This window comes from Phoca vitulina, unplaced genomic scaffold, assembly GCF_004348235.1.
Source record: "Phoca vitulina isolate PV1807 unplaced genomic scaffold, GSC_HSeal_1.0 scaffold9, whole genome shotgun sequence".
Lineage (NCBI taxonomy): Eukaryota > Metazoa > Chordata > Mammalia > Carnivora > Phocidae > Phoca > Phoca vitulina.
Window position 1 is genome coordinate 54778243 of NW_022589712.1, and position 21158 is coordinate 54799400.

The 21158-nt window shown below is 39.8% G+C and overlaps 1 protein-coding gene across 1 annotated transcript in view; it reads left to right on the top strand.

Annotated features, from left to right (window-relative positions):
- Positions 1 to 10496: 10496 nt before the first annotated feature.
- Positions 10497 to 21158, top strand: part of BVES (blood vessel epicardial substance) — a 30956-nt gene continuing 20294 nt past the window's right edge. Inside the window, exons 1-3 of the mRNA XM_032407406.1 lie at positions 10497 to 10650; positions 14485 to 14721; positions 18221 to 18345. Coding sequence (XP_032263297.1) covers positions 14496 to 14721; positions 18221 to 18345 — 351 coding nt within the window. The 5' untranslated portion in view covers positions 10497 to 10650; positions 14485 to 14495. The remainder of the gene's footprint in view (positions 10651 to 14484; positions 14722 to 18220; positions 18346 to 21158) is intronic.

The following is a 21158-nucleotide window of genomic DNA, read 5'->3' on the forward strand; positions in this document are numbered from 1 at the left end:
ACATGGTAGCTGCTTTGTAAATATTTGTTGAGTCTAAGGAAAGTAATTGCATCTGTTCTTGAATCCATATCTGAATTTTAACACTGATTCCCCCTCCCAATTGGACTTCGATCGTGCAGTGCCATCGGTAGTTTTCTCATGGAATAAAATTAAAGGCCTGTAATAATATCACATTTTTCTACATATCTTTTTTTTTCTGCATGATACAGAACTATTCTATCTTTAAGTGACTTCAAAGCCACATTTTTCTTACTGATATTGTTGAACTGAGTTTAAGCAACACTTGTCCAAAATGCACAGTTATTAGTTTTCAGGTTCCAAGATCATTCTCTGGGTTTGAAAATCTGCAAGCTGATTTAGCTTAATGCCTCTTTGTGTTGGAAACTTGCGATGGATTATTGTGTCCCCTGAGAGTAATTCTATTTTAAATGATAAATAATATAACAGTTTTTGTATTTCATGTTTCTCAGAAATATAGTTTGTAGAGTGTCTAACCTCACCTAAAGCCAGATTCCATACTTTTATTCTAATTATATTTTTACTGTGCAAAAACCATTAAGTACTCATTAAATTTATTTTTGAGAAAAAGGAATAAAACGTGCAGGAGATATGAAATGGGAAAACAGTGGTCAGACATGTGCAAAACACATCTTTTTAGAACCTGTTATTGATCTCATCCTGTTCTTATACCCTCTTCCCTGTGATGGCAGAAAATACTTGATCCTGACACTTAAAAGTAATTTCTTCCCCTTTTAAACAGTCATTTAAAATAATTCTGTCAGTCTTTCTGCTTCTCTCCTTGCTCTAGGTGCAGAGGCAAGTTTACAGGGCCTCGTGGAAGAGCAGGAGCGGTGTTTTGGCCTCTCTCTGTCCTCTGAGTCCTCCCTGGATGGACTGCAATGTTGCTTGGCCCCTTGGTCTCTGGGGTGCTGGGCTGATGGCCCCAAGAGTGTGGCTGGTCCTGCCCATGCCTCTGACATTGAGGTCTCTGCCTTCTTCCTCCATTGCACCCTGACCCCAGGCATTTCTCACCATCAGACCACTCAATGTTTCTAAATGAATGAATGAATGAATACATCTCAGGCTTAAACCATCGTCTCTTCTCCTCCTTCCAAACCTATCTTTTCCAACTTGTTCCTGTTCATCACAAATCAGCTAGATGGGAAGAGGGAGGAGAGGTAGGTGGGAGGGATGAGGCTGGGCAGGGGAGTGAGGTGTCACTATTATGATGGAGAGGTCACCATAATTCTAATAAAGTGATCTAATCTAGTAGAACATTAAGTATCATTCTGTTGTTATTTATTCCTTTTATTAGAAAAATAATGTGATCATATTATAAGTAAGTTGGAATAAAGTAAATAATAAAGACAATAATTCCACTACTCCAACCTGACTTCTATTAACATGTCAGTATATATTTCTTCTGTTATTTTCCCCATTCATAATAACTTAAGCTGTAAAACAAATTTTAAAATATTTAGCATTTCTTCTATTGGAGAATAATAGTACTTGAAACAAATGCACTCGATTATTCCATCAACTAATATTTACTGAGTTCCAAATATATGCAAATCACATGCTAAGTACCATGGAGATATGAAAGATAATTCAAACACACTTCCTACCCCCCAGAAACTTACCACCTAAAAGGAGAAATAGACTTGTACATAAATATGCAAAAGCTAGCAAGTGATAAGAGCCATAACAGAGTTAGAGACTAACTGCTCGGGAGAATCACATTTCTGTAATTTCACTTTGAAACATGTGGGAATCACACACCAATACATAAACCATTAATAATGTAAGTACTAAATGCCAAGGCATTTTTAATGATTTCATCTTATGATGGTCATTAATAGCAATATTTTCTACTAGATTTTTTTGCTATTCAACATACATTTTCTAGGTACTGAAGTTTTATTTATTCATTAAAACAGTCACATGAAGTCATCTGTGAGATTTCCCGACTCACTTTGGAATGCTTTGTTGCTTTTAGATGCCATTTTCTGAGCTTATAATATATTCATTACACTTCTCTTCAGATAACTTGATGTAGTTGATGTAAAAAATACTAAGAAATCCCTAAGTTGTGGTGGGCAGTACAACTGAGTACGAAGAGTTTTGTACATGGCATGGAAGCCAAACTGGTGTTCTGTCCGAACATACGCTTTCCCAAAGTATTTCTATTCTTCCCAGACTTTAGAGACTCAATGACTCTAAAATCCATACCTTGTCAAATCATGACCTTGTTCTCCTAGGAAAGTGTGTGACAGTCTTGGTGGTTTTCAAACCAAATACCATCAACCATTTTGTGTGGTTCTAGATTGTACCGAATATCTTTGATTTGGACTAAAAAAATATTTCATCTTGTTTACCAGTTTTTATGCCAAATGATAAAACTGCTGGTGGCAGGCTCATACATATTTTATTAGGTTTTATATATGCATTAAGCTCAGGAGGTGTCTTATTTTCATGAATTTATTACAACAATTTAAGTAGTAGTAATAATAATAATTTGCATTTAAATAATTCTTTTCTCCCGAGAACTCTGAGTGCTTTTGCACATCAATTAATGCCTGATGGCAGTGTCATTATTCCCAACTTTATTTTATTATTCCATCTTTATAATGTGTTGCTCTGGGTTTTTGTTTCTAGCTGATGTCAATTACCGGGCTGGCTATTATCAGACCTCACATTTACCTACAAGATCAGCCCTTTTTGAGGATTAATTACATAACAGAATGATTCTGCTCAGTAGAAACTCTATGAAGTTCTGCTTTCACCAGATACAGATTACAAATCACCCCATGGCTTCACTGTCCATCAAAATCTTATCTATACCATAGACGACATGTTACCAAGAATTGCCAAAAGTTATTTTTCTATCATTCACAACTTTTCCTTTATAACCACCAAATGCCTCATATAAAGAAGTTATTTACACACTACAAAAAAAAATAGTACCTTTGAAATTGTCTTCCTCGGGGTTGTTGCATTTCTCTTCTCTAAAAATAGAGGTGCTTAACTGGGGATTCGTAGACAGGGTTCGAGGGTCTGTGAATACCTAGAAAGTCCCAAAAGGGAAAGGACAAAACACAAGAGAGGTCATCACAGTGGTTGGAGCCAGACTTTTGAACCTGCTTTTCTGGGGGTACTTGCTTGGGCCTAGGATCCAGTTTTGTTTTGAGGAGGCAACCGGGGCCCCAATTTGAGGGGTCTTAGGGAATTGATTGTGAATTCAGAGTTACTTCTCTGATCATCTTTTCACATTTTTTTAAATCTTTTTTTTAAGATTTTATTTATTTATTTGAGAGAGAGAGAATGAGAGACAGAGAGCATGAGAGGGAGGAGGGTCAGAGGGAGAAGCAGACTCCCTGCTGAGCAGGGAGCCTGATGTGGGACTCGATCCCCGGACTCCAGGATCATGACCTGAGCTGAAGGCAGTTGCTTAACCAACTGAGCCACCCAGGTGCCCCATCTTTTCACATTTTTAAAAAAACCATAATTCTGTTATGCTTAGCTCCTTATAATAAATTCATTCTCTTTGAAAAGACTTCCTAAAAGATGAGGAAATCCTATTACATGCTTCATCTAGGGTCTTTGTTTGTTGTTGTCAATATTTAAAACAAATAATTCACAAATGCAACTCTTCTGTTTTAGAATGAAAGCTACATGAGGAAGAATAGACAGAAGGAATATCAGGCCTCTATCAGTTTTTGACATAATAGTCACTGTATGCATGTTTCTGCCAATCCCAAGATGGTAAATTACTGTAACTTAGCTCTGCCAAGTGCCCGGTTTTTAGAATCTATACTACTGCATATTTCATGAGTTTGCTTTTGAAGCCAATATCTCATTTCTGGCTACTCCAGGGAAACCCCAAACCACTGGAAATTTTAGCATGTGCCAAAGTCTTACAATTTACAAAGTTTGTTTGAAACATCAGTCTTGTGTCTGCTAGAGTCCATCTATTTAAAATGGGCAAATACATAAAAAAATAAAACTACCTCTTAGCTATTTCATGTGTTCATAGGCTGGTTCAACAGACTAGGGAATTTTGATGATTGAAATTCTAATAATTTTTATTGATTACATACCATGGGCAGAGCACTGTAAGGGGGATAGAAAAAATGTCCAATTAACGTACCAAAAACTTGATGCCAGACATTTTTTAAAAACATGGTCTCTAAACATTAAGATAATCCTGTCAACTACGAATTATTATCCTGGTTTTATAGACAAGTAATTGAAGCTCAGAAAAGATTAATAAATGATTGGAATTCACCCAGCTTTTTAAATATAAAACCATGGTTCAAATTGATCTGCTAATTCCAAACCCTCCCCCTACTCCTTTGACTGCCTTCATAATTCACTGTCCTCTTAAAGTTCTGGGTCACTTTTCATTTAGGAGTTTTACCCTTTGGTAAAAGCTCATTTTTAAATGAATCAATGGTAAGCCAACATTTTTTATGGAGCTTCTCCATGAATTTAGAAACAGATATTGTTTAGATAGACACTGTTTTAACTATTTTTTTTAAGACTGTGGGCTTTGGGACACAACAGTAATATGAAAGATCACATCCCTTTGCTTTGAGATGTTTCTCATTTTTTATTTAGCCAAGATATAAATACCTGTTCAGTGTATAACCTGTTTAGTTATTTTGAATAAATTAACCAACTGAGTCAGTTTAAAAAGCAAAATACCCATTAAAATGACTAAAAAAAAAATTTCATAATACCAAATGCTAGCAAGAATGTGAAATAATAGGAACTCTCACTCATTGTTTGTGGGCATGGAAAATGGTACAGCCATTTTGGAAGGCAGTTTGGCAGTTTCTTACCAAACTAGCATAGTCTTACTACGCAATCTAACAATTGCAGTCCTTGGTATTTTCCCAACCTGCATACAAATGTTTATAGCAGATTTATTCATAATTGCCACACACTGGGAAAAAGCAAGATGTTCATAAAATGGTGAATGGATAAACAAACTGCGGTACATCCATCTTATGGAATATTATTCAGTGACTTTAAAAGTGAGCTATTAAGACTCAAAAAAAAAAAAAAAATTGAGGAAACTTAAATGCATATATCTTAGTGAAAGAAGCCAGTCTGAAAAGTCAATATTCTATATGATGCCAATTATATGACAAGTTTGGAAAAGGCAAAATATGGAGACAGTAAAAAATATCCATGGTTGCCAGGAGTTAGGGAGGGGAGGAAAGAAAGATGAATAGATGGAGCACAAGGGATTTTTTAGGGCAGTTAAACTATTTGGTATGATACTATAATAGTGGGTACGTGACATTACTAAAGGAAAACTCTATTTCCTCTCCTCACTACACTAGACACCAAATGGAGTCGGGGGTGGGGAGAGTTCCCACAGTAACCAGTTCTCCAACTCTCCAGACACCAAATGGGTGTCCTACAATTCCATTCTGACACTAACTACCCAGAGTTCGTGCAGACCCCGCAAGTTAGGTCTCAGTTCCACAAGAGTACCTCTTTACTTCAGAGGCCAATCACAAGTAGTGGGTCCCCAGGGTCACACTTCTGTCTGACTTGGCTATAAATTGGGGTTCCCCCACCTTGCCCTCAGGTTTGATAATTTGCTATAATGATTCACGGAACACAGGGAAACACATTTACTGGTATGTTATAAAGGATATAATGAAGGATACAAATGAACAGCCAGATAAGGAGGTACACAGGGCAAGGTCCAGAAGGTTCCTGAATGCAGGAGCTTCTGTCCCTGTGGAATTGGGGTGTGCCACCTTCCCAGTATATGGATGTGCTCACCAACCTGGAAGCTCTCCGAACCCCTTAGTTTAGGGATTTTTATGGAGACTTCATCATGTAGGCAAGATCAATTATTCATTCAGTCTCCAGCCCCTCTCCCCTCCCCAGTAGATGGAGGGTGGGGCTGGAAGTTCCAAGTTTCTAATCATGGCTTGGGTCTTTCTGGTGACCAGGCCCCATCCAGAAACTATCCAGGAGCCCACCCAGAGTCATCTCATTAGAGCAAAAAATGTTCTTCTCACCCAGGAAATTCCAAGGGGACTAGGAGCTCTGTGTACAATGCTTCTATCATCCCCAACACAGAGGAAATCACAAAGGCTTTAGGAGTGCCATGTCAGGCATTGAGGGTCAAACACTAAGTATTAGAAAAAAAGATGCCCTAGCACCCCATCACTAAGGAAATTATAAAGGTTTTAGAAGCTGTGTGTCAGGAACTAGGAAAAAAACACCAAATATATATTTCTTATTGTGTCACAGGAGGATACACAACATTATACATTTGGCAAAACCCATAGGACTATACAATACAATGCTGAACCCTAATGTAAATTTGTTAATAATAATGTATCAATATTGGTTCTCCATTGTGACAAATGTATCACGCTAATGCAAGATCTTAATACAGGAGAAACTATGAGCCAGGGAGAGAGGGATATATAGAAACTTTCTATATCATCTGTTCAATCATTGGCAAACCTAAAACTGCTCTAACAAAACAAAGCCTATTAATTTTTTAATGTTTTTTAATTAATATTTAATCTTTTAAAAATTTTAAAAAGATTTTGTTTATTTATTTGAGAGAGAGAGAGAGAACATGTGCATGCCAGTGGGGAGAAGAGCGGAAGGTGAGGGAGAAGGAGGGGGAAAGAATCCTCAAGCGGACACCATGCTCAGTGCAGAGCCCGACATGGGGCTGGATCTCACCACCCTGAGATCATGACCTGAGCCGAAACCAAGGGTTGGATGCTTAACCAACTGAGCCACCCAGGTGGCCCCTTTTATTAATTTTTTTAAAAAAGGAAAAGAAATTTAAAAAGTCAATGAGGTTGGTTGTGAAACTGGTCAATGAAAAATTTGATGAAACATTTAATGAGAGGAACTTAGGTATAGAAAAAGTCTAATTAAATCATTGTTTAACAATCCAAGTTTGATCAGAACTGTCTGCCTTGAGACCATTCCAGAAGCAGCTATCGTCTCCATAAAATAAGAAAGTCTACACTGATGTCAACCATGGGCAGATATAGATATGAAAGATAATGCTACATACTTTTAAAACCAGTGACTCCCTGAGGTCTTGTTTCATTTTCACAAAACTTATTCTATCTGAACTTTGAAATCTCATTGAGGCTTTGTCCAAATAGTAAAAGCAGTCTAGGGTGCCCATAGAGAAAGGTAGAAATAATTATGTCAATTTAAGCTACGTGAGCCAGAGGTTTTTTTTAATTTTTTTTTTAATTTTTTTTAAGATTTTATTTATTTTTTGACAGAGAGAGAGACAGTGAGAGAGGGAACACAAGCAGGGGCAGTGGGAGAGGGAGAAGCAGGCTTCCTGCAGAGCAGGGAGCCCGATGTGGGGCTCGACCCCAGGACCCTGGGATCATGACCTGAGCCGAAGGCAGACGCTTAACAACTGAGCCACCCAGGCGCTCCTAGAATTCTCATTTTAAATTTTATAGAGCTATTATTCATATGTCAGTGATAAGAAACTTACATATAAAATTATGTTTTAATCCTAAGATGCATTATAGTGAGGCTTTTAGGTTTTGTTCAGTCTCCTCTTTCTATGAAATGCAGACTCAGAGAAAACAAAGACTCTATCAAATGCCAGTTCTCAAGTCTTAGGATTTTGACTCCACTACTCTTTTCATAAAAATATACAATCTTTATATGATTTATAGGCCTTACAGGCATCTTATTCTGCTAGGTAAGGAATGAGTGTGTCCTACAACTGCTGACTCCGTAACCATGCCTCTGGAGTCTGGCCTTCCCATCTGCAAAAGCCAGAACCTGGGCTCTACTGTTTTAATAAATATGTTTTTAAATTACTATAAAAGTAACATATAATCATTGTAGAAAATTTAACAGAAGGAGAAGCAGGAGGAGGAGTGGGAGGAGTTGGAAGAAGGGGAGAGGAAGAAAGGAAGGGAAGAAAGGAGAAAAAAAAGAAAAATCATTTACAACCTCACCACTCTGAGGTAAGGAAGGTACGCATTTTAGAGCTTATCATCATGGATGGTTTCTAATATTCTACACACTCTTGTAACTTGCCTTTTTCTACTTAACATCTTTCCATGGGAAGCAGTGTAGCTAGAAAGAGAAGGTAGCAGAAACTTGTAGGTAGTGGACAAAGGTGCAAGCTCTGGAACTAGAATTGCCTGGTTCACGTCCTGGATCAGCTCTGTGGCTGTGTGACCTGGAGCAGACCGCTCCGCCTCTCTGTGTCCTCAGTTTCCCATCTATAAAATGGTGATGACAGTAGTAACTATTTCTTCATAGGGTCCATTATGGGGATTCAATGGCTTAATACATCTAAACCACTTATAACAGTGCCTAGCACAAAAGTATACTCTGTATCAGGGGACAAGAGGAAAGAACTAGAAAGTAACTATTTTAGCCCTTACTGGGCTTATGGTTTCTGGTGGAACTCCTCCACACTACCTTTGTGGCACGAAAGCAGCCATAAGAGAGTGAGTATGGCTGGGTTCCTATTAAACTCAGTGGACACTGAGTTTGAATTTCATATAATTTTCACACGTCATGACATATTCTTCTTCTTTTGATTTTTTTCGACTGATAAAAAATGTAAAAGTCATATTAGCTCTTGGGCTGTACAAAAATGGACAGTGGGCTGGGCCTTTATAGCCCAGTTTACCAACCTCTGTTCTATATAATAAATTCACATTATTATATTTCTAATATTCCTACAAAACATTTTTGTAAGTAGACTCCAGGCTCAACATGGGGTTCTAACTCTCGATCCCAAGATTTAGAATGGCAGGCTCTACTGACTGAGCCAGCTAGGAGCCCCTCTACAGCTTTTTTTTTTTTTTGGCTGCTTAGAACAAGATTGTTTGGATGTTCTATAGTTTACTTAGTCCCCTATGGTTAGAATTTAGCTTATTTCCACTGTTCTTTATTATAAGCTATTCTCCAATGCATATCCATGCATAATCTTTGTGCACATTTATTATTGTACCTACATCTTAAAATGTATTTAGTGGTAGCTACCAATTGGCTGACAGAGCACCTAGAAAGAAACAGACTCTGAAGAAGTAGCCCTGAAAATTAACCTTGTTTAGTTATAACAAATTTCAAACATGTTAGAGAAGGAGCTTATCAGTATAATGTATATTCATATACATAGAACTTACTATGTACCACATCCCATTCTAAGCCTTTTACATATATTAAATCATTTAGTCCTCAAAACACTCCTATGAGACATAGGTGCAATCATGATCGTTATCATCATCATCCCCATGGTACAAAAGAGGAAACCGAAGCACAGAAAAGCTAAGTAACTTTCCAAGGTCACACAGATAGCTGGTGGCCGAGACCGGTTTCAAACCCAGCCTGTCCAGCACTAGGCCCCATGTTCTTGAACACTGTGTGGCCCTGCCCCTTCCCTGGAGGGATTTGGCGAGTGTGCACTTCTAGGTACCTACCTGATAAATGTACCTGTTGTCTTTTTCATGTTTAGATCATGTTTGGCACGCACAATCGACCTCATACTCTAATATTCGGCACAAATTGTATCCCACAATGGGACATTTCGAGTGGAAACTGAATGTCCATCTAACCTCCTTCCTCTTTTGTCCTCCAACCCTTCCGCCCATGCCAACTCTTCATTAATTTGCCCTGCATTTCTTACCCAAAATAGGTGTCCTCAATGAATAGTAAAGATTGATTGGAGCATACTTTCATATCTTGTTTTCCAACTTATGGTCCCAAATCTACCAAATTCACTTGGCAATTTCTGGTGGAGCTTCGCTTTAAGTGGAGGGCCCTGAACCGCCACGGGAATGCACATTTCGGATAAGTACCCTCCTTCTTTGAAAACAAACAGTGGCTTGTGTCAAAAGTCTCTCCCGCGTGGCCCCCGCAGCAACTGGGCTGGCTTGGGTGGCTTGTGCCGACCCCTAGCCGGGTTCCCGAGGACGGTGTCCTGCGTCAGTGTGAGCCAACCCGCCAGCCTCCGCCGCAAGGCTCGGAAGCTGAGTTGCGCGCTCTCCTGGCCCTTCCTGCTGGTGCTGAGATGCGAGCGAGTGTCCCAGAAAGGAGTTATGCAAGTGGGTCGTCCGACTTTGAGGGGAATGAAATTCTAGTTCTCATTTTTATCCTGCTTTATCTCTCTGCTGGGATCCTACTGCTGGAGTTATCCCCATGGAGATGAGCCACCAACGCCGCTGGTCCTAAGATGTTGCCCGCCCCCCCCCCGCCCCCACGGATGCCCAAACAAGGACAGAATCGAGAAGTAGAGAGAAAACGGGGAAAGAAAAAAGCGGGTGTTTCAAACTGATCACGGTGGTGCAGACGCGGCGGGGGAGCTGGAGCAGCCGGGCGGGGAGTCAGGCCGAGGCCCCGGGCTCCGCCCGCCGGGGGGCGCCGGGGCGGCGGGCGCCTGCGCGGTGCAGCCCCAGCCCGGGCAGCCACCGTCGCGATGCCTATTTTAGTCAAAGCCGCTGCCGGCGCGGGGACCCGGCACTAGCCAAGGAGGCTCCGGACCCGCGATCCGCTGAGGCTTTCGCCTCGGCCGCCCGTCGAGCCGCCGCGTCGCTGTCCCCGCGCCCTGCCTCTGTCTCCCCAAACTTTGGCCAGCACCGCCCAGGTTCGGTGCCAGGGACAAGCCAGGTAAGGAGCGGGAGGCGTAGCTGCCGGCGGCTCCCCCCGCGCGCCCGGCTATTTGCAGCCTCAGGCGCCCGGCTATTTGCAGCCTCAGGCTCCCGGGGCTAAATCGGGAAGCAAAGTTGGACCGCTGCTCCGCTGGGAACAACTTTGTCAGCCCCCGAGGCTGCTGCGGGTTCTCCGCGCCCGGGCCGCCGGGAGCCGTGCCCTCTCCTCCCTGGTCGAGCCCTCGCGGGGTTCCCTGTTCTTGGAAGCCGCCTTTCTCCCGCGTCTGGGGTCCACCGCCACAGACCCTCAGGTGTCAGCTGTTGCAACACGGGTCTGGCAGCGCCAACGGTCCCCGGGCGCTCCAGCCCCCTCGGGTGCCGGTTCCCGCGCTCTGCCTCGGGCAAGCCATTGGTGAGCTCGGCATCTCCTCCTCCGGCTGGACGCCCGGGGCTCCCGGCCCCTAACCCACTAAAGGCTCCTCCTCGCCCGCTATAGGGCCGCCGGGTCTCCTGCTGAGGCTGCGCGCAGCCGGGCGCACTGTGTGGCCTGCCCCGGCCCGGCGCTGGGATTGCCAGGTCGGGCACGGCGCTCATTGCACACCCCTCGGGGCCCGAGCGTTCGAGTCAAGAGGAACAGTAGACACTGATTCTCCTTTAAAGAGCGAGGTGAGCGGGTTCCCTGGGGAGAACCGATGGCTGGGGAACCCGTGAACCTCGCTACCCGCCCGCGCCCTGGTTTCTGAGGCATTGGGAAACGTGTTGTAGGCCAGACACGTCCCAGAAACTGCTTGCTTTGAAGCAAGAATAAGTGCGAAAAGACTCTTGGCAACGTAATACCCTTTGCCATTCCGCGGATGTACAAAGGTTCAGTTCGATTTGCAGAATGAATCAAGTCTGCCAGCACGACTTTTGCTCATTGCTGCCTTTTCATTTTTGTAGTTTGATGAAGGGTTAATGTTAGTTTCACCATGTAGCTATTTAATCCTACAGACACCTATTTGGAAAGGGATAGATAAACAGGACTTTACCAGAGCAGGTAATTAAAGGAATTAGACTCTGAAGAACTAATAGGAGAAAGAAAATTTCTCTTGATTCAGTCAAAATTAACCTGAACGTTTACCAGTTTTTCAGTCTAGCCGTCCTCCTTAGACTCATTGTGGATATAAGGATAGTTCAGTGTAAACGACTTAAATCCATTAAAAGTGATCAAAGGGAGCCGAAACTAGTAAAATCCAGTCAATATAATTGACAATAGGTAACTGGCATTTCAAAATTGACATAGAGATAAATACACATAGATAAATAATAGATATACAAATAAATAACAAATTATATAATAAATGTATTATACAATGTTAGCTATTCTACAAGCTGTAATACATATAGAAAATAAAATATGTATATAAATACCTATATCTTTAATAAGATGTGGTGCATCAATATGTTGTAGGATGATCCCACCTTTTAAAAATTCCTATTGCTGGGGCTCCTGGGTGGCTCAGTCGTTAAGCGTCTACTTTCGGCTCAGGTCATGATCCCAGGATCCTGGGATCGAGCCCCACATCGGGCTCCCTGCTCGGCGGGGAGCCTGCTTCTTCCTCTCCCACTCCCCCTGCTTGTGTTCCCTCTCTCACTGTGTTTCTCTGTCAAATAAATAAATAAAATTTAAAAAAAAATTCCTATTGCTATTTCCCTGGTTTTTGTGTCAGTAGATCGTAGTTTTCCTATCATTTCTCTTGGAGCAGAAGTTGGTACCTTTAGTGCCACTTGAAGAACTTTTAAAAGCCTGAAATTGAGCTAGAGTGGATTAGTTGGTAATACAGGTGTAACTGGGTGGATATGAAGGGGAATATGTATTGACTAACTTATTATATAAATGTGTATTAGAGCCTCAAGCTATTAAAACTTGAAGGGGTTTCAAAGACCATCTAGTCCAGCTACCTCTATTCCCGGGAAGAAGCCCACCCAAGGAGCGGAAGTGACTTTCCTTAACTTATGTGGCTCCCCAGGGCTTTTGGTATAGAACTTGACTTTCTTAGTCCCAGCAACGCTGGGCACTTTCCTGTCTTTACTACTGAGGTTTGGAGAGACTGAAGTGATTTCTAAAAATGTTTGTCATGTCTGTGTCCCTTCTGTATGGCTTTCACCTCTGGCATTCTCTGCAGAGTCTAGGCCTTGGGTATACATAGATGAATATGACATCACCTCTGCCTCATAGAGAACACAGGATAGTTAGAAAAGCAAATAGGACAATGGAAGTAGAAGCATATTCTAAAGTGCCATAGAAATGTAGTTATTATTAGTTTAGGTAATGCTAATGCATAAGCTGACATTGACACTAGTTTGTGAGTGATAGAGGACCTTGAATATCATTCACCCTCCTGCAGAAATTATAGGATTAATTCTCATTTGGTCCTTGAAAGCAAACTTTATAAATGGAATTATTCAAATAATGATATCTCTCACCCCAATAGGCTTATATTTTTATTGATTTAAACATTTGGAAAGTGGTTGAATTTATGTAGTTTCTTTCCTTTTTGCAGAAAATCAATATCTAAGTCAACTATTTATCTTTATGAACTATTTCAGAATTATATGAAGAGATATTTAATTGACTCAATCATTTCATTCATAGTTTGTAATGCATGGACCTTTTTTTTTATCATCTTAAGAGATATAGAATTCTTTCAGATTTGTCTAATAACATCCTTTCAAAATGCCCAATCTGTACCAATTATTCTACCACCTAAAACCTTTACTTTGATATGATGAAAAAAAATGAATGGAAAAATAAGGTTAATTGTGTGACCTTATTATGGAAAGACATATTATTAGATTAAATTTAAAGATTTTTTTGGTCCCCATTTGGAATTCTTTTTCTGAAATGGAATAATTCATATAATCTGTAAACCTACATGGTTTTTTTTGTCAGAGACCAATTTGTATAATTAATAATAGAAAGAGTTTTTTAAGAACCAGAGGTAGAGGACAGGTAATTTAGTTAGGAAATGGTGCCACTTTGTGTTAAGGTTTAGGTAAGCATGTGCAAAATGTGTACTCTTTGAAATGTATTTGCTACAGATTTTAATATTAAATAGTTGAATGTATATTCATTACCTCTCCTACATATAAGTAAACCACAAGTTTACTACTTTTTAATTCGTAACATGCTACCTAGTAGAGTTTTTATGGGAAAGAAAGTAGAGATTTAAATTGGATAATGGAAGGAAGAGTAAATTTTGTATCTCTCTGTGTATATATAAATGATTAGTAATGTATTTATTATGTGTATATATGATAATATAGAATGTATATACATATGATACAATGATTTAATGACAGTATATAAATAGAGCCTTCTAAATATCCTAAGCCTTCAAATAGTAAATATGAGAGGGTTAATTTTTTTGAAAGTACTTAAAAAATCAGTTTTTCCAATCCTTTTTTCTGTGTTTGGATTCAGTGTCATAGTGAGAATGTGATGGAAGACTGTAATTGCTGTGGTTTATGAACATTGGTGATTGTCTTTTAGACTAGTTAATTTCTCATTCCTCTTTCCCCCACCATGTACGTTTATTTGCAGATATATATATCAGTGAATAGTTGTGCACTATGCTAAATATTTTATATATTTCATTAGAAAGTCAAATGAGGTATTACTGTCATCATTTAACAGGTAATAACACTTAATATGTGACTGGTAGGGTTCAAACCCGGGTCGAATTCATAAGCACCAGAAAAGTCTATCTACCAACATTTAGTTCACAGAAATCATTTTGATACAATGCCTATAGGGGTAGTAAGATACAGCTGCCATTTTTATGATTGTCCTCTTGTTTCTTTGTTTTTACAGGGATTTTCAAGATGAATTATACCGAGTCCAGCCCATTGACAGAATCAACTGCAATAGATTTTACACCCGAGTTAGAAAGTATCATACCTGTGCCTTCCAATGAGACCACATGTCAAAACTGGAGAGAGATACATCACCTAGTTTTTCATGTAGCAAATATTTTTTTCACAATTGGGTTGGTTATTCCAACTACTCTTCACCTTCATATGATACTCCTTAGGGGAATGTTAACTATAGGTAAGAATACCTACCTAATCAAGACGTTTGTAACTTCTCTGGAACTGGCATCAGATAGGCTTTGTGTTGGGGGCTTCAGGGCATTTCTTGTCAGGTCTATAGCATACCAAAAATATAGGTCTCTGTTGGCAAATTAGCAGTACATATATCAGGTAACTTGCAACGTAGGCCTTTACATGCCCTTATTTATTTTAGAGAAGACTGTGTGTGTTTTCTTTTTTTTTTTTTTTTAAGATTTTAGTTATTTATTTGACACAGAGAGACAGCCAGAGAGAGAACACAAGCAGGGTAAGTGGGAGAGAAAGAAGCAGGCTTCCCACCGAGCAGGGAGCCTGATGCGGGGCTCGATCCCAGGACCCTGGGACCATGACCTGAGCCAAAGGCAGATGCTTAATGACTGAGCCAACCAGGCGCCCCATGACTGTGTGTGTTTTCTATATTGTTTAGATTTTCCAGATATCAAAAACTCCATTTGTATGTAGGAGTGTGTGATCCAAATCCTGGTTCCACCACTTGCTAACTGTGTCACTGGGGCAGGGGATCGAACCTTTCTACCCCTTAGTTTTCCCACGTGTCAAATAAGGGTTAAAATAATACCACCTCCTAGGGTTGTTGTAAGAATTAAATGAGTGTGTGTGTGTGTGTGTGTGTGTGTGTGTGCACATGTGTATGTATGATGTTTGACTTCTAATAGTGCCTGGCACATAGTAAGTACTATCCAGTCTTAACCACTATTATTTAAATAGGCATTTCTTATGGCCTATAATGCAACACTGGGAACAAAAGTAATTTCCCAGACACCATAGTTCAAATAAAACTTTTTTGAGGGCTCCAGTAATCCTGATGAAGCAGGTTAGCTTGATTCACATCAAAATGCCAAAACAATTGAATGAATTATTTTAGCCGCTGATTCTTGACAAATTACGCTCTATGTGATTGTTTCTTTGGTGATTTATTTATTCAGGTGCATTTTTGAGCACCTATAATTTGTCAGGCAAAGACTGAAGAAGGCAGTGTCCATCTTTGAAAAAGATACTTGGGGGGGGCTGGAGAGAAACAGATGGGCGGTCATGCGTGCGGTGTTGGATGCTGTGATGCAGGTTGCACCCAGGGCCAGGGAGAAAGAGAGAGGGTAATGGGCTCAGCAGGAAGGCAGAACAAGGTCACACTGAGGAGATGACACTGGAGCTGGCTTTTGGAAGGGCTTCTCTGCGTGTGAGTGTGTGTGTATCCAGGTAAAAGGCACAGAGGAGGGGGAAATTCGGCATATTGAGGGAGAATGAAGAGTGACCCATTATGTCTGAAACACATGAAAAATGACAAGGAATGTGCAAAGTGAAGCCTGGAAGTGAGAGACAGGCTTCCAGTTATGGAATGAATAAGTTATGGGAATAAAAGGCACAGCGTAGGGAATATAGCCAGTGATACTATAATAGTGTTGTGTGGTGACAGACGGTAGCCACGCTGGTGGTGAGCAGAGCATAATGTGTTGAGATATTGAATCACTATGTTGTCCACCTAAAACTAATGTAACATTATGCATCAACTATACTCAAAATGAATAAACAGTAGATAGATAAGTAGATAGATAGATAGAATAGGAAGAGGCTGGAAGGGAAGATAGAAGGCAGCTTGTGGGACTTCTGTGTTACCTCTGAGGCAGGTAGGGATTGCAGCAGGCATGACAGTGTTGAATGAAAAACAAGACAAACCCACACCCTATAAAAAGGCAAAGGCTAATTATAAATTTTTCAAGATTTTATTTATTTATTTGAAAGAGAGAGAGTGGGGGCACGCACAGGAGCAGGGGTGGGGGAGGGGCAGAGACAGAGGGAGAAGCGACTCCCCGTTGAGCAGGGAGCTCAAGGCAGGGCTTGATCCCAGGTGCCAGGATCATGACCTGAGCCAAAGGCAGATGCCTAACCGACTGAGCCACCCAGGCACGCTGCTAATTATAAATTTTAAGACACAGTTTTAGAGGTAGGACAGACCAAGGAGATCATCTAATCCGACCAAGAAGAAACCTGGAGAAGTTAAATGACTCATCCAAAATTAAGACGGACAGAATGTGGCCAAACCAGGGCTATAATTCATGTCCTCATGTTCCCAGTCAGTTGAAGCATTATTTTTCCCCTGTCTTCTTTAAGTAATACTATTTTAAAATTCAAAAGAATTTGCTATGAAATATTATTTTAAAAACTTCTAAAGTTTTACATTTTGGTCTGCTCAGATGCCCCAGATCATTCTGATGAAATAAAAATTGCAAATGGATAACTTTTTAATGTGGGAGGTTAGCTTTTATGTGCATGTATGTTGTTGATATATTTGTATCATATTGATAATTTTATTTTAAATTAAAAATGTATATTGACTCTCCCACCAAAAATGGATCAAAAAGAACTGGGATATTTTTCCTAAAGTGAGAGAATTGATAAAAAGCAAGATTTCCATAGGTGAGTGGAAAATCATCAAATGAAAAATTCAGATGGCTAGAAAATTTTGGTAAAATATTTGGGTTCACCAATAATCATGGAAATGCAAAATAAAACACATAATTCCTCAGTATCAAATTAAGACTTTTCAAATTTTGTAATATTAACAACTTGATAGTGGCATTCCCAACTAGTAGGATTACAAATAATCTATATACCTTTGGGAAACAATTCTTCAGTCTCATCAAAGCTATAAAGTTCATTTCCTTCACTTACTGTCAGGTAATCCACCCTAAGGAAATAGTCAGAAAAACATTAATTCTTAATGTATAAAGATGTTTTGGCGATGTATCAAAAATTTACACCCAAAAAAATCTCATCTGTTTACCAGTTGGGAAATGGTTAAATTAGGGCTTAATCAGTTACAGTCATTAAAAACTATGTATATGAAGAATTTTAACAAAATAGGGAAATTACCACAATAAGTAAAATAAGTAAAAGTGGGTTTTAAAATTTTTATATACTGTAGGTTTGCCATCAGGTAAAAATACATCAAGACAGTAAGGAAGTATTAAATATCAACAGTGGTTTTCTCTAAGTGGTAGGTTTTTTTCCCCTTTAAAAAATATTTTCTATATAAATTTTCTGCAACAAAGCACATTTTTCTTTTGTGGTAATAAGACAAAAAACAAAATGGAACTTAATGTGATGTTTGGCTTAGGTTTTTTTTTTTTTTTTAAAGAGAGAGAGAGAGAGAGAGAGTGCACTTGCACAAGCAGGGGGAGGGGCAGAGGGAGAGAGAGAGAGAATCCCAATCAAGTTCTATGGGGTGCTGGGGTTGGGGGGGGGAAGTGCAGGGGGGGGGGGGGGGGGTGGGGGGTTTTTGCCCTGAGCCAAAATCAAGAGTCTGACGCTTAATCAACTGAGCCACATAGGTGCCCCTGGCTTAAGTATTTCTAAAATGTGTTTGGGGTTTTTTTAATATATATACAGAGAATAACAAATTTATTAAGCTACATGCTGACGCTATTCCAGACATCTAACACATTGACTTTGTTATTCAACAGGATGCACCCTTTATATTGTCTGGGCCACTCTCTACCGATGTGCCTTGGATATCATGATCTGGAACTCTGTGTTCCTGGGTGTCAACATTTTGCATCTGTCATATCTTTTGTACAAGAAAAGACCGGTAATTACTAAAATTCATTAATAAGGAAGAGATTTTAAAGTCAAAAAACTTTTAAAGTGCTTTGTTCAGACTTGAGAATGAACATCTAACATCTTTAGTCCCTTTAATATCATTTCTCTGATTTTGTTTATGTATGTCTGAAAGTGAAATATTTGAACACCATGAACTTTGTTCTACAAATGAGTCTTTTTTAAAGATGTATTTATTTATTTTAGAGAGAGAGTGCAGGCGGGAGGGGCAGAGGGAGAGGGAGAGAGAGTCTTAGGCGGACTCCACACTCAGCACAGAGCCCACACAGGGCTCCATCCCACGACCCTGAGATCAAGACCTGAGCCGAATCCAAGAGTCAGGCGCTCAACCAACTGTGCCACCCAGACACCCCTACAAATGAGTTTTTTAAACTTTTTACATCATTAAGACAATTTAGACATGAAAGGACATTTTTTGTCATAGAACTTCATTATTTCTTTTGTCTATTGATATTTAAATGTCACTTGGAAATATCTTTGCCCAGCTGTAAAATTAATTACTCACAGGCAACTTCCTTGAACATACTAATGATTTACAAATAGTTCCTGCTATTTTGTAAATGTAATGACTTTATTTTTTTCTCATTATGCCCAAAATATTCATTTAAGGAAATCGTCATCTGGGGAGGGTTTTGCCAAAACATTAGTATTTAACTTTTTTTTTCAACTCTGATTTATCTTCTTGTGTTTCTGGTCATTCTAAGACCAAAAAGGTGTAAATAGGATAAGAAAGCTGTGTGACTTCTAGAAATCCTTCCCCACATTGTTTACTAATGGTTCAAAGTACACACAATTATTCAGTAATGTAAAGGGCCTCATCTTATATTCAAAGCCAGACATGTGCACAGAAAACTATTAGAAAACAAGACATTTCACAGGAAACGATAATTTGAATGATATAAATGATACATGTAATAGGCATTCTACTAGATTGTAACCTCCTCAAACGTTGCCACCCAGTCTGTTTTGCTTACTGTATTAGTTTTCTCTAGGTTACCCCGTGTAATAAACAACCTGAAAATCTCAGTGACAAATAACAGTGACAGGCCCTTTTTCTCACCCACCTTATAGGTGGGCTCTAGCAATTGTGTGTCAACTGTGATTCTGTGCTGTGTCTTCATTTCAGGGTCTCTGCTGAAGCAGCAGGTTCTGGTTAGACATGCATTCTCATGGCAGAGAAAGAAGTACAAGAGAACAAAAGAGAAAGACCTGGTGTCTCTTAAAACTTCTGCACAGAAGGAGCATACGTCACTTTTGCTCACATTCCATTGGCTAAAGCAAATGACAATGTCAAGCGTGATAGTGTGGGAATAGGCTGGGGTAAGGGGATGGATAATCCTTTTACAGGGGATGGTAGCAGCAAATAGTTGGGAATGATAATATCATCTCCCACCTTACAGTTGTGTTCCGCATTCCTGTCAACCATGATTGTCACATAACAAGTGCTCAAAAAAATATTTGATGAGTGACTGCTTTCACAAGAAGAATTAAGAAGGCTTCATGAAGGAATTGGGACTTGAGCTAAGACTTGCAGAATGAGCAGATTATGAATTTGAGTCAATAGATCTTTCAGTTCCTGTGTTCATTAGCAGGCCACATTGGCTAGTGTGTATCTTGAAAGTGGGACATATTTGTGAATAAACTCTTTTAAACACTCATTACTAGCACTCTGAAGTAGAAGAGGTAGATGGTAGTGATAATGAGGGTTACAATTTCTGAATATCAGAACTTGCTGGCACCCCAAGTTCTGAACATAAGGTTCAGAAGTTGCTGATGCGATGATGGTAGGAGCATCAGGTAAAACACCCACACAGTATCTGTGCTTTTGTTTCTTCTCACATTATAAGCCCACTTTTTTGAAAAATATAAATGCTGGTTCTTTGTTAAAATGAAAGACTGCAAGAGCATTGCAAAGGCTATAGTGACGTCTGAGTGGTTATCGTTATCTGGATCTATAAGCTTTATGGTGTGACTGTCAGAGATTTCATTGGGATGGATGATCATTTGAACCCCAAAGTTCATTCACCTGCTATACAGTTTTCCCAGACTAATGCTGGGCCCAAATATGGCGTGTGATCTGGGTCTTGTCTGACAGCAGAGGTGATTCAGCCATTTTGCTTTTCCCTTCCTCCAGTAGCCAGACTTAATTCTGTGGGTTCTCATTCTACAGAGTAGTTTACTTTAAGATGAAATTGCTGCACAGAAACCCTTTTACTCTCTTCACTTGGCTTCAGAATAAATAAATCAGAAGCAATGATTGCAGCTGTGGATGTTTGTTTTCCTAAATTGATGCATTAAACAATACTTACAATAGGCAAAATGCCTAATGCATGTATTTTCATAAATTTTTCCCAAGTTGATTCCTACTTTATGTGTTTATTGTTTTGCTATAACATTGAAAAGTTCACGTGATTTCTTTCTGTGAAACAAAATTGTTATAAAGACAAAAATGTTTCGTGTTATTTACAGGAAATGCTAAGATTGGAAAGGTCTATGTTGTGGTTAACGTTCAAAACCTCCACAGCTGTTCTGCAGCGCATGGGAAGAGATGTGATCAATAGTGCAAATCTTTTCCATATGCTCTTAGAGTTGTTTAACTGCAAAAGTGCCCTTTGAGCATCTAAACTTCTGTCCCCACTTCCTGTCTGGGTACGAGTCCATTGACTGAAATGCAGAAGGGCCACGGTGCATCTTGCAGATTTGTTTCTTCTCAAACCCGTATTGAGATGGCAGAAGCCAGTGTTTTGCTGTTGCTGTGTTATGGCAGCATCCGGTCATTGCTGC